The sequence below is a fragment of the Odontesthes bonariensis genome, chromosome 17, assembly GCF_027942865.1.
Source record: "Odontesthes bonariensis isolate fOdoBon6 chromosome 17, fOdoBon6.hap1, whole genome shotgun sequence".
In the NCBI taxonomy this organism is placed as follows: domain Eukaryota; kingdom Metazoa; phylum Chordata; class Actinopteri; order Atheriniformes; family Atherinopsidae; genus Odontesthes; species Odontesthes bonariensis.
The window spans coordinates 19,023,375-19,035,597 of NC_134522.1; the positions used below are offsets into that span (position 1 = coordinate 19,023,375).

Consider the following 12,223-nt stretch of genomic DNA (forward strand, 5'->3'; position numbering starts at 1 on the left):
TTATGCATTTAGCTTGCATATCGTCTCACCTTTTGTGCAGTGACAGAAAACTGTTCAGCACTGTTCATCATGTCTGCAGTCCTTTCCTCAGCCCGACCTAATCGCTCACCACGCTCATTGAGGGCTTGGCTGGCCTTCTGTACAGCACTCGTCACACTGTCTGCAGCTGAATGCAGTATACTGTTACCTGTAGATAAGGATGGGAGTAAGGCAGCAAGCCAGACATAGCAAAGGCAGGCAAGAAAGGGAGGTAAAACAGAGAAAGGACAAAGGGAGAAGAAATGGATATTAATTTCATAAACAGCATAATGTGAGTGACCTGTTGTCGTGAAATAGCCGAACATGGCTGTGGCACAATCAGTGTCCCTGAGCATTAGTGGTAATGGTGGAAGACAGACCCATAAAAAACAAAATGGTTACCAGCAGGTGCAGTGTGGGAGGGTGGCTAACGAGTTTTCTTCAAAGTTGATTTACTTCAAGGAAAGAGCAAGTGAAATTAACCTTTCCAAACTTGAAAGTATGGAGCAACAATTCAAGTAGCTCCAGGATTATTGCATCCTTGCAGGAGGGTTGTCATTGAATGAGACATTTCCTCAATTTTGAACTTATAAAGTCAGCCCTTTTATTGCTCTCTTTCTAAAGTGCAGTGGGGTGTTTCACTGCATGGGCCACCCTGGAGACCCAGCGGTGGATATAAGACAGAGAACACATCCTCAGATAGCTGTGGCAGCCTTGCGGATGTTTTCTCTGACAAGCCATTAATCTACCACACGTTGTCGTGCTGTTAGAGAGCTGCCTCACAACGAGACTAGGAACAGCAATCTTGCTGCTGATTTCCTCTTTTTCCGCAGTTACTTTGCAGTTATATTCGTTTAATAACTTTAAGTAGATGGAACATACAGAAGAAAAAAAAAGTATGAAGGTACAGAGTGTATTAACACCTGACAAGCTCGATTCTACCGTTTCCCACAGGATACTGCAATGTTGTAAAAGAATGTCTCCTGGCACAAGGCAGGTAGGCTGAGTGACAGATAATTGGGACAGCTCCACTGCACCGGATTATATGACAGCCCAAAAGCAGAAGGAGAGGCCAGCTGGCGGTTCTTCAAATGAAGTTAACTTGATAAGACTCAAAGTAATTTATGTCGAGACACATCCATGCTGCAGACACACAGATGGGTGCACATATAGATGTTTATGCTCACACTTACACTCACGCAAAAATAAAAGGAAACACATGCACAAATACAAGTCCATCCTTCAGTCAATTTTTGGAGAGATCACACTAAATGAATCACACCGCACATGTTAAACACATCTGGACCGATGATTAAATAAGCTTCTGGGCTCTTGAGAAAATATGTGCAATGATCATTTAATGTGATGCCAATATGATTTACTTTAGACATGGCTGAAACCCTTTAACAGGAAAACACACTTTCTCTCTGAGATTGTAAGTCTTCACTAGGAAGTTTAAAACCTTTTAACCTCGAGAAAGATTTATTTTAATCCTCTCCTCCTCCAGGGAAGCCCAGGGAATTACTCCCAGCATCCTCAGTACAACCCCCACACTTCAGTCCACACCTCACAGTAAAAAGAACATCTTACTGTATTTCTCTGCCCACTATTTTCCTTTTTCTTTTGCCTTTCCTCTTTTATTCTCAAAAATCAGCGGCTGGCTGTAAGCTGGGCTGCCCCCAAGTGTGCTGCTGAAACATAATTAGAGAAATGCAGGCTGGGGACATTATGGAAGGGTTACGAGGAGGGAAATGAAGCACAGACTGAATGAAACATGTGTAGGAGTTTGATATGTGGTGCCATCTCTGTGATTCATATTGTGTCTTTGTGTCTCAACTTAAAAGTAGAAGCGGATCAACAATCATTATCAGAACGAATAACAGATATATTTTATTTCTATTCTACTTTTATATGTTTAAATTCACAATGTAAATGAATAAGATAGGAGTTTAAATTATTTTCTATGAGGACAATGATATTGCATAAAAAAAAAACTAAAAATAAAATTAAATAAATTGCGATCTAGTCGATCTATGACATGCCCATCGCGACAATGTACAAGGAATTTTCTTTAACATTCTTTAGGATTTCTCAAACAATGGAGATTGAGCAAAAAGGCAAGTTGTTCTCACGTAACAAAATATTCCAGAAAAAAGAAGCTATGGGCAAAGACGAACAGAGGCAGGAAGTGGGACCCCCTCCTCTTTTGCAATTGTACAGTAGATTCCAAGCAGCAGATTACAGACTGAACTGCTGTGACCCTAAGAAAACAATCTGATGGTTATTAAGAGGAACATCACGCTGACAGCAAATTCCCTTTCACTGTTAAAATATATAGAATTTATGAGGTTCCAAGGTTAAATTAAAAAAAGCAAACATACCTACACTAAAGGCCCATGAAACAATGCACGCTGTACTTCCTTTAATATTTTCATTCTGGCAGTATGTGTGATCATATCATGACTGTGCTAGGGTAATGGTGGAGGGTAGCTATATGTGTGGGAGTCTTCAAGAAGAGTGTACCACATGAAGATTTCTTTTATGCAATAACATGCCTGTGCTTATGACTACTCCAACAGGCTCCATCAAAATGTCTCTGTATTGCACAGCTATCATCAATGACGCACACATTATTTACTCAAAGAAATGCATGAAGCATTCTGTCGAGGAGTCTGGTGAGTGATCCTCCTCCTAGTTATTTTTTATTTTCATATCTATAACTTTATTATTGCTGTTATTCTAACCAGCAGCAATTTATCCCAGTTTTTGTTACAAGGGAACCATAATCAAATGAAGCTGCTTTTAACTGCATACATGTCAACCAAATCAGTACATGGCAGGGTAAAACAAAGGCAAGAACTAGCCAATCAGCTATACTTTCAAAGACTATATGTTTCTAAAAAGAGTCAAATCAGCATGAAAAATATATATTTTTAAAAACTGACTAAATTGAATTTCTTATTGCTAGAGATTATAAGAAAGTAGAGGTTAAGCAGCCCTGTGATGGACTGGACCCATTCGACGTCCAAATTCTAACAATGTAACAATATGCCTACTAAGTTAAAACACTGATTCTTTAAGTAACTACACTGCTACTTCAGTCTTTCCAATGAATTCATTATAAAAAAGAATCCGTAGGAGATCGCTAATAGACATGACAGGAGCCTATAGGCAAAGCTATACTGCTACAGCAGCAAGATAAAACTCTGCTGCAGTTTAATTAATGCAAATCTTGACATTACCAGTAGCAGCATAATGAAACTATAGCAGAGGATCAAACAGAAGGGGCACCCCCTCCTGGCTCCTGACACACTCAACTATATTTTCTTCGTAGCGTGGGATCCGGTTACTTTGTTTTTTTTCCTTAATCCAATAATTTTTCTACATTTTACTTCTTCCTGCAGTTTCTCCCATTACAGTCAATTCACTCTCTTTCATAACTTATGCTCGAATCACTTCATCAAGCAGTTCTTTTCTCCCTCTCATCATTTCCTTCCAAATCGTTTTCATGCATCTCTGTATTCTTTTCAAAGACTCTCTTTTACCAGAGTCAGTTCCACTCTTAATCATAAATGTGAAATGTGTTATAAGGTTTGCACAGATCTAATGAATAGTAATTCAGTATCACCCCCCCCCCTCTCCAGACTGATATAGCATTTTACTTTTTTTTAATTACTCGCATCCTACAGATATAATTGGCTTTGATTCCTCCTTCCATCACTTGATGAACCACTTAGCTGGCCTTTAGTTAAGTCCCTGTCACGCTGTTTAAGAAAGGCTGTTGGGGACAAACATAGAACATTATGTCCTGATTGCACCAAAGAGCTGTTCAAGTGCTGACAGAAAACTACTAAAGTATTCGAGAACAACCTCCTCTTAGACGCTTTAATCATCAGATAAATGTCATAATCACACCATGAGTTAAAAGCCATTACTTCCATCATTATGGTCTTGACTAAGCTTTATCTTTTATTAGGAAAATGCTACACAAGTAGCACTGAATACCGAGGACACCATTAGTTAAGAACCCTGCTGTATCTGTACTGCCCTTGGACAGCAACAGGCGACACACCTCCGAACAGGATTTGTAAGTGACTCTGCACACTGTCTAACAGTGAGGGTGCAGGGCAATGAGCATGACTCACATAGCCTTTCGATCTAAACATAAAATTCTTATTGGCATGCGCTCAACCCCCACAAAGAAACATATGAGGGGAAATATGCCCTTGTGCTCAATGAGAGCATATAGAAAAAACAAAAACAACATCACAGGTCAGTTACTGGCCTTGAGAGCCAGGAACAAAGCTTACTTGTCAAAGGGAAGAGGATGAGCTTTTATTAATTCTTCTTCTTTTTCTGTTTATCCAAATTGAACAAGCCACACAGCTTTAAAAAATTAAATTCTTATTTTTTCCCAGATGGAATGAAGAGCATACCTCTGATATCCTTGGTTTGCTCTTCACTCAAAGATATTGCAAAAAGTATATCTATTCCAAACAGGCAACTATTAAAACTAATAACTTGTGTTATGTACAAATCAGCTATAACGTCATGTATATTGGGCATAAGATTTGATCAGTCTTGATTCATACCAATAGCATCAGGTCAGCATCAAAGCAACATCTGTATGAATGCCGGGACGTAGGTTTTCTTAGCATCGGTGGTTTTAATGTTATGGCTGATCGGTGTTCTAGAAACTCTTTACGACACCTGGAAGCCAACATGATCATAATAGAAAACACACTTTTGTTTCTTACATTTTAATTCATGCTTACCTTGTCTTAATAGATGGCCTTGATGTGAAACTAATTGTTTCTTCATTCTGTTCAAAAAGACCTTGCAACGGAAAAAGAGCGAACCTACAGCTTGGTCTTCTGTGATGAGAACATATCAGAAATCATATTCAGCTTTGATGTTCAACAAATGATGCAGTTTGAAAATAGTTGGATGGTTAACTCTTTTTTTAAATAGTATTGTTAAATTAAGAGTTAGGCAATCAGAAGTTTAGTTCATTATGAAAACCATGCAACTATAAAAGTGGTATCATTCATCTACTGAGTAAAACAGATCACACAGTGATTACTGTAAGATTTGTTACGTTGTTAACTGGTTTGAAACTCAAATTACAATAATACTTTAAAAAAACAGGTTGTCTTAAAACTCTGTCTGAGAAGGCTAAATTCTAATTCTGCTCGGGAAAAAAACTTCACACACACAAATCAGTTTAAACTAGGCGTAGACTATTTAATTATCAATAGCAAATGGGAGTAAGAGAGAAAAGCTCAAATGTGGCAAATAAGGTTATAACAGTATATAACCTTGTGGGCAGCAGCCCCAGTCGGTCTGATAACAATGCAATTAGCAAATGAGCTTTTATTTCCAAACCAATTATATGCCTAATCAAGGATCAAAAACACAGATCTGCAAGACTAACTTCCTCAAACATGGAAGACTTCTTGAGCAGACTATATCGACATCTTAGACTGAGATGTGAGATTGGACCTCAGACTTGGATACGACATAATGTTTAATGTTTGTAGACTGTATGTTGATAACATCTTCTGGATTGGAGGCTATAATACACAGCTGCACATCATCCACTGTTTTTTTTTTTTCCCCATACGACATCCCCCATAAACAGATATTCTGGTGATGCAAACAAGATTTTCTTCTTTATTTGAATCCTAAACATTTAATTGTACAAATTTTACCTGCATCTACTGCTTCTAAGCTTCAATTTGTTTAGCTTTTTTCACAATAGCATCAATGACCATATGTTCATCGCGTCAAGTTCCTCCTGGAGGGTTTGTAGGTGCAAGTTTGAGCAGCATCCATCCTGGGAGATAATCATTCTGAACTTCGTTTTTGACTGTTACAAATACTAAATTAAACCTATCTCACAGAGCAACACAGGACCACTGTCTTGCGGTTCTACATCACAGTTTGTTTATAGTTTGAAATCCATGTAGCACTGACCAAATACACTGTAGTTTCAATAAACATTGTGAGGAGAGCAAAAGGCTCAAACGCGTCGGTGTAATTAGATTCGCCAAAAACTATCTGTGATCATCTGATGACGAAGATTGTTCCCACCTTAACAGAGTACCAGTTAGCAGAACAGGAAGGGTTGACCTGGATAATTGCTGTCCATTGTTATGATAAACACTTGCAGCTTTAGAAGCGAGGAAATATTGGCCATTGCCCGCTGAAGGTATTGTTACATGTTAACAAGATTTCTTCACAGACGTATTGCTTGGAAAAGCTAGCAAGTCAAGTACCGGCAAAGCTCAAACCAAGAGCAAAGCCCTTCTTTCTAGAACAATCACTTACACTTTTCCTTTCACTAAAATATATATATTAGTATGCTGTTACAGGCTTCTGCTTTTATTGTCACAAGCCCGTTGAAAGCTGTCATTGTCAAGCACGTAGTCCTGAATGTGAGAAAACCCTGAAACTGTTTGCTGAGGCAGTTCAAGCGGAACAACCTGTCCTTTGACTATCAAAACTTTGTGAATGCATTCTCCTGGAACCACCTAGAAGTTGAGTGAGCTCATCATCACAGCCAATTTATTCCCCATACTTGCTGTAAAAGTAGAGGTACAACACTCACCAGTAAAAAGAGACTTCCTCTGTTTATATGCTGAGTGAATGCATGTGTAAACTTGCACAAGCAGCAACAGCATAGACTTATTCATCACTGATATTGTCCTAGTTCCCAGTTTGACATTTTTCTTTACTGCATGCACACTAAATGAGCAAAGGATCCCAGTTTGGGAACAACAGCTGTTTGGGGCTTCCTGAGAAAGTCAATTCATCAGGAACTTTCTCAGGAAAGTTCATTTGGCAGTAACAGCCGTGTTCTAGTTTTACTCTTAAATGGCACTTACTTTTTTATTTTCTGTACTGCCTGATAAATTGTTTGTACTGCACTGATAAGCACATCTCATTTTGTCACCATGAGATGTGACAAACTGGGCAGTCATTAGGAAGCTATTTCATGCTCTCCGGGATCTGCAATCTGGGGTATTTCTGCAGCTAGAGTCTCCCACAGTTATGGTCCCACACCTGAGCAGCGTCATGATTTTTGTTTTGCACTGGTGTGAGACTTAAACTGGAGTGGACAGAACTGGCAGAAGGCTGGCATCCTCCCTGTTCTTCCTGTCATAATGTGCGTGGTGAACTGCCATGTTTTTCATCAGTAATGGACAGCTTCCCCCACACTTCCTGAGATCAGGGAGGTAATGATCAGATTAGTGGCCAAAGATTGAACTTGATGTCAAAAGCTGCTTCTACAAAACCATTGCTTTCGGCACACAAAAGTCTCTTTGTAATAGAACGAACTGCTTTCATTGATAAATTCCTTCATATTACAAGCATTTATACCATTGGCATTGCAACTATCAATAAATCTCCAAGAGTTTGTGCAGCTAAAACAATGCTGCAGGGTCGCTAAGTGTAATTTTCTGGAGCTGAGTGGTTGAAATGCAACATTTGCACTCCCTAGTTCACCGCTTCTCTAAAAAGCCTCAAATTTCGCTCTCTTTGGGACACCACTACCTTCCCACCTACACATACAGAGACGATAATACACACCAGGGTCAGCTGAAGAATGCTAAATATGGACTGGGCTGTCAGTGTAGGAGGAAGGTCAAGGCAATGTAACAGAAGGTTCAGGAGACAGGGCAGCTTTATCATCAATGAACAGATAGTGAGTTCCCACACACAAAGAGGGAAAAATAGAAACAGAAAAATTTGTTCGGCTTCAGATGAACTACAAAATATTCCCAAGATGGCAGCTCAACAGTTGCAAGTGGGGGAAATGGACAACGTACAGGAGGAAGGTTAGGACATGTTTTCATGAATAATCTCATGAATAATGCAACATGCTGAAAGATGTTCGGAGATGAGGGCTGTGTGTAGATGGATCAATATCTGATTAAGCCACGCAGAATGCTAAATTCTCACCCGTACCAACATCCTCCTACAGCAGATGAACCGTTGCATTTTCCATGTGTAAAACTTTTGGCACTTGATTGCGTCATGGCCTCTTTGAGGGGCTTGTCTTTACTTATTAATTGGGCATGAAATCAAAATCTTTTCACGGAAGACACGTCAAATTTAAATGGACTGTTTTTCCACAGTGACTGATTTAGTATCAGTGTAAGAAATTAAGTGACCGCTACAGAAACAACTGAGGTTTTATGTTACTTTGAGGTATGAAAGTTTTCAAAATCATTAGTCTCAAACATCAGGCACACAAGGAAATGTGTCAAAAACACAAATTAGAGAGAGTTACGGTTGAGTGTTGTGCCGAATAATTCTCTGTGCTGTAAAACCAGTTTATATATGTCAGATGCTTTAAGGCAAAGCTGATGTATTTTGTTGGACACTCTCTTTGACATCGCTCCTGGAGAGCACACAACAGATGCTGTGTACAAGAAATAAGCATACATTTTCATACACACCAGGTGCTGGTTGTCATCACACATAATTAGATTCAGACTGGCTTACAGCACAGTGTGATAGCAGTGAATATGGCACTGCAGAGTCACTGTGTTCTGAATAGAATTAGTAACAAATGTTACTATTTTACGACTATATATATATATATATTTTAATGTCCTACCCCCAAGCAGTTTTGACTGACAGTTGATAAACTCTGGTTTCCGTGCTGGGCTGTAGCGCTGGCAGGTGTGGTGAAGAATCTGGATAAAGGTGCACTTCTCTCCTGCTGAACTAGCAACCCACTGGTCCAAAGCATTATCGAACGTCAGGTCAAATTCTGGACAATCCTTAGAGAAAGTAGCAAAGGATGCATGAGTTAGAGCTAACATGACGGAGCAAGGATAGCATGTGGAAAATAAATGGGTATAAATACTTTTGTTAAATCTGAAGTCATTCCTGGCAATATGATCGTAGCACAAGTTGAAGGAGAAATAAGAAAAATAAATTCCTGAACATACTTTGTTTGGGTCAATGCCGTTGACCTGTCGTAGCTGATCAATCGTCCACTGTGACCTTTTGATAAAGGCAGAGGATCCTTGGAACTGCTTCACCTTAGTGATGGACACGCTGGATGGCTTCTTATTAGTCACTGTGGAAACAAAAGCAATAAAAACATACAAGATGAACCTGACGCATTAATCATTAACGCTAATAAAATTCCGCAGTGCAAAGTTAAGAGTAACTTGTAGACATACTTAATATACGGCATGGACAGTTCAGCACATAACAAATATTGGACAAGCTAAGGTCACAAGCTTTGCACACAAAGTGATCTTTAACAATATGCAATTTACATTTGAGCCAAAAAACCAAAACAAATCCCATGATAAGACACAAGCCCTGTTAAGCTGACTTTGACTTTATCATTTAATCAGAACAAATTGTATGTGCTAATCTTTTTTATTAGAATTTGCAATGAACTTTTCCACTTTAAGAAAAACGGGTACAAAGAGAACTAAAACTGCACTTCCATGACAGCATCGTTATTGGGCACCATCAACTTTTCTCAGTTAATACACACATTATTTAAACAGCAAAGGTTTTAACTTTTGTAAATGCAAAATAAAGTGATAATTTGGTGGAATGCAAAGAACTCTTCTCTGATTTTTCAGTTCCTGTTTAGTGACAGCCCCCACCAGATGTTTATACAGGACTACCATCAGCAAGGGTTCTAGTTCCAAACAAGTGTCCGAATCTCTGGATGTTTTTGTGACCAGATTCTGAGACCTTTTGTCCTTCCCAGGGTCAATATGCTCCTGTGTTGCTTTTCTAATCCAGACAACAAAATTCTTCTTCCGCTTTCCAACATTTGCCATTGTGTCATCTCAAAGAGGAAAGTGATAGGGTCACTTTCACTGCTGTTTCTCATCAACCCTCAAAAAACCAATACTTCCATGCTGACTATTATGTTCCATTTTCCCCATTGTTCAGGCTTACTTAGCGGAGGATGCACCGCACCCTTCTCTGGAAAGGATTCTGAAAATATAGGTAGGGCCGAATGTTACGTCGGGTGATACATTCACTGTGCAAACTCCCACGAGATAAGGGATGTTTGGTTATGTTTTGTGTATCCATTTTGACAGCTGCTGCTAATACCGAGGTACTGACCTGTGGTTCCAGCCTGGAACAAACAGACAGAGAGAGGAAGACAGACACTAATAAGCAGGCAGTCTAGTCTTCGTGATCTTTTCTTCAAGAATTTATTTTCACTCAAGCAGACAGGCAAAGCCATGACAAACAGATGAACTGACTGATCAAATCTGTCTAGGGTCACACGGATGATTAATTGGAGCTCTAGAAACCAGAAAATTTCATAAAGAGGATGACATCTGGGTGTAATGAACCAATGTGTTGAAGGACAGGAGTCTATAAGCTGAGGTCATCCAATCTGCTACAAGAATAATTTGTCGCCAAGTTACACTGATAGTAATAGTACAGAATAACTCCTATCCCAGACTGATTAAACAGAAATGATAGCTTTTCCGTCCTTATTCTGTAAGGTGAAGGACTGATAGGTGAAAGACACAAGTAGGAACACATGTCACTGTCTTTTATGCAAAAATGCCAAACACTGCAGGGACAGGGACTAATGTTATTCTCAATACCAATCAATCTGATGTTTTTCAGTGAACAGAAATATCTCTGTCTACATCATGAAATGGTACTAATGCTAGTTTTAATCCCCCAGAGGCAAAGGTTATGTCTTCAAATACCTTTTTCGATATGCCAGTCAGAATACATTTTTTATGGTAAATTACTGACCTATCATATTAGCAATGTCCTATGTCTGTGTGTGGCCTGGCTCCCAATAAAGCCAAATCCACTTAGACCTACACAAACACAGGTATCAAACCCACTGGAAGAAAAAAAACAACATAACCAAGGTTGGAAAATGAAAAAAATAAAAAATAAATGCCTACAAAAAGTAACATTTGAGTTCAGAGGTGAAATGCTTGAGAACACAAAGACATACTGAGCATCATGATTTCAGAATTTTCCATTCCTCCTGCTGAAGCTGCACATGTGTATCTGCTTTGGTCTCCCTAAAAGCTGCGTTTTACTGTTTGTCAGTTTATAAAAACGTAGCTCTGGGTTTTGTACCTCGTCAGCAGTGCACCCCACCACACAGAAGCTTTAAGACATTTCACAGATATTGCTAGCGGATGAAAGTTATGAAAAGGCAGCTTCGTATCATGTAAAAAACGTCGAGCAATAAGTTGTTTTTCCCATCCAGTGCGGGAAGGACCTTTTTGCACGCCGTCTCTGTTGTTTAATCATAAAATGGCCAGTGACTGAAAGTAAAACAGCCAGTCACAGACGGCCAATGCAACATACTGAAAACCCACCGACAGCACTTTTACAATACACAGCAACAATCAATGGTGGCATGGCTCAGTGGTTGTTAATGTCGTCACCTGTGGCATACTATTCATCATACAATGATAAAAAAAAATACAATAACAATCATGAAAGAGTAGGAAGTACTTAAGCACGAGCAGCTTTGACGGACAAACTCCGGCAATACGCACAGTCAACTCACAGCTTTCTGAGCGTGCTTTCAACACTATGACACACTTAGTCCACTGTTAAAACAACAGTTATGCAACACTGGACAAATGGTATTAAACAGGAGAGACACGTGATGAATGCACTCTAGGTGATCACTTGTTCATGTCGAAATTACAACACATTTAACCTGTGTAGACAGTGCGCAGCTTTTTACCTTTTATCAAATCAATCTGTGACATTGCATTGAGACCCAATCACTGAAATGGCCGAAGGCCACGGAGAGAGCTCATCCACACATCAATACAGAGGTCTTAATCGAGATACAAGACACCTTTAAGGCTCGAAAATCAATTTCATATGCAGCTGTTAACTTGTTTAGGGAGATCACAGATTAGCACAATCACTGAAAGTCAGAACAGATGGCCTTATTGAAACAGCAATCAAGAAAAAGAAACATGCTGATAAGCTTTTTTCAATAAAATGCAACTTGATGATGCTCTAGTGGTATATTTAATCAAAGCAATATTGTTTGTGATGAGCAAAAATGTAAAGAGGCAAAATTCTAAAAAAAATTCAAATGACAGCAAACAGGATACCATTTAAACAAACAAAAATCATAGAATGAAGTTTGACATTTGTTTACAGCATTGGCAAGACAGAGTTTATTAATATCAGATGTCACAGAGTTCTC

At 39.1% G+C, this 12,223-nt stretch overlaps 1 protein-coding gene across 2 annotated transcripts in view; it reads right to left on the bottom strand.

Annotated features, from left to right (window-relative positions):
- stxbp6 (syntaxin binding protein 6 (amisyn)) overlaps positions 1-12,223 on the bottom strand; it is a 52,361-nt gene that overhangs the window by 3,028 nt on the left and 37,110 nt on the right. The window contains exons 3-6 of one of the 2 annotated variants that reach the window (XM_075447694.1): positions 8,982-9,112; positions 8,645-8,810; positions 4,794-4,892; positions 30-187 (exon numbers count right to left, since the gene is read on the bottom strand). In XM_075447694.1, the coding sequence (XP_075303809.1) occupies positions 30-187; positions 4,794-4,892; positions 8,645-8,810; positions 8,982-9,112 (554 nt within the window). The remainder of the gene's footprint in view (positions 1-29; positions 188-4,793; positions 4,893-8,644; positions 8,811-8,981; positions 9,113-12,223) is intronic. The other variant, XM_075447695.1, reaches the window with a different exon arrangement.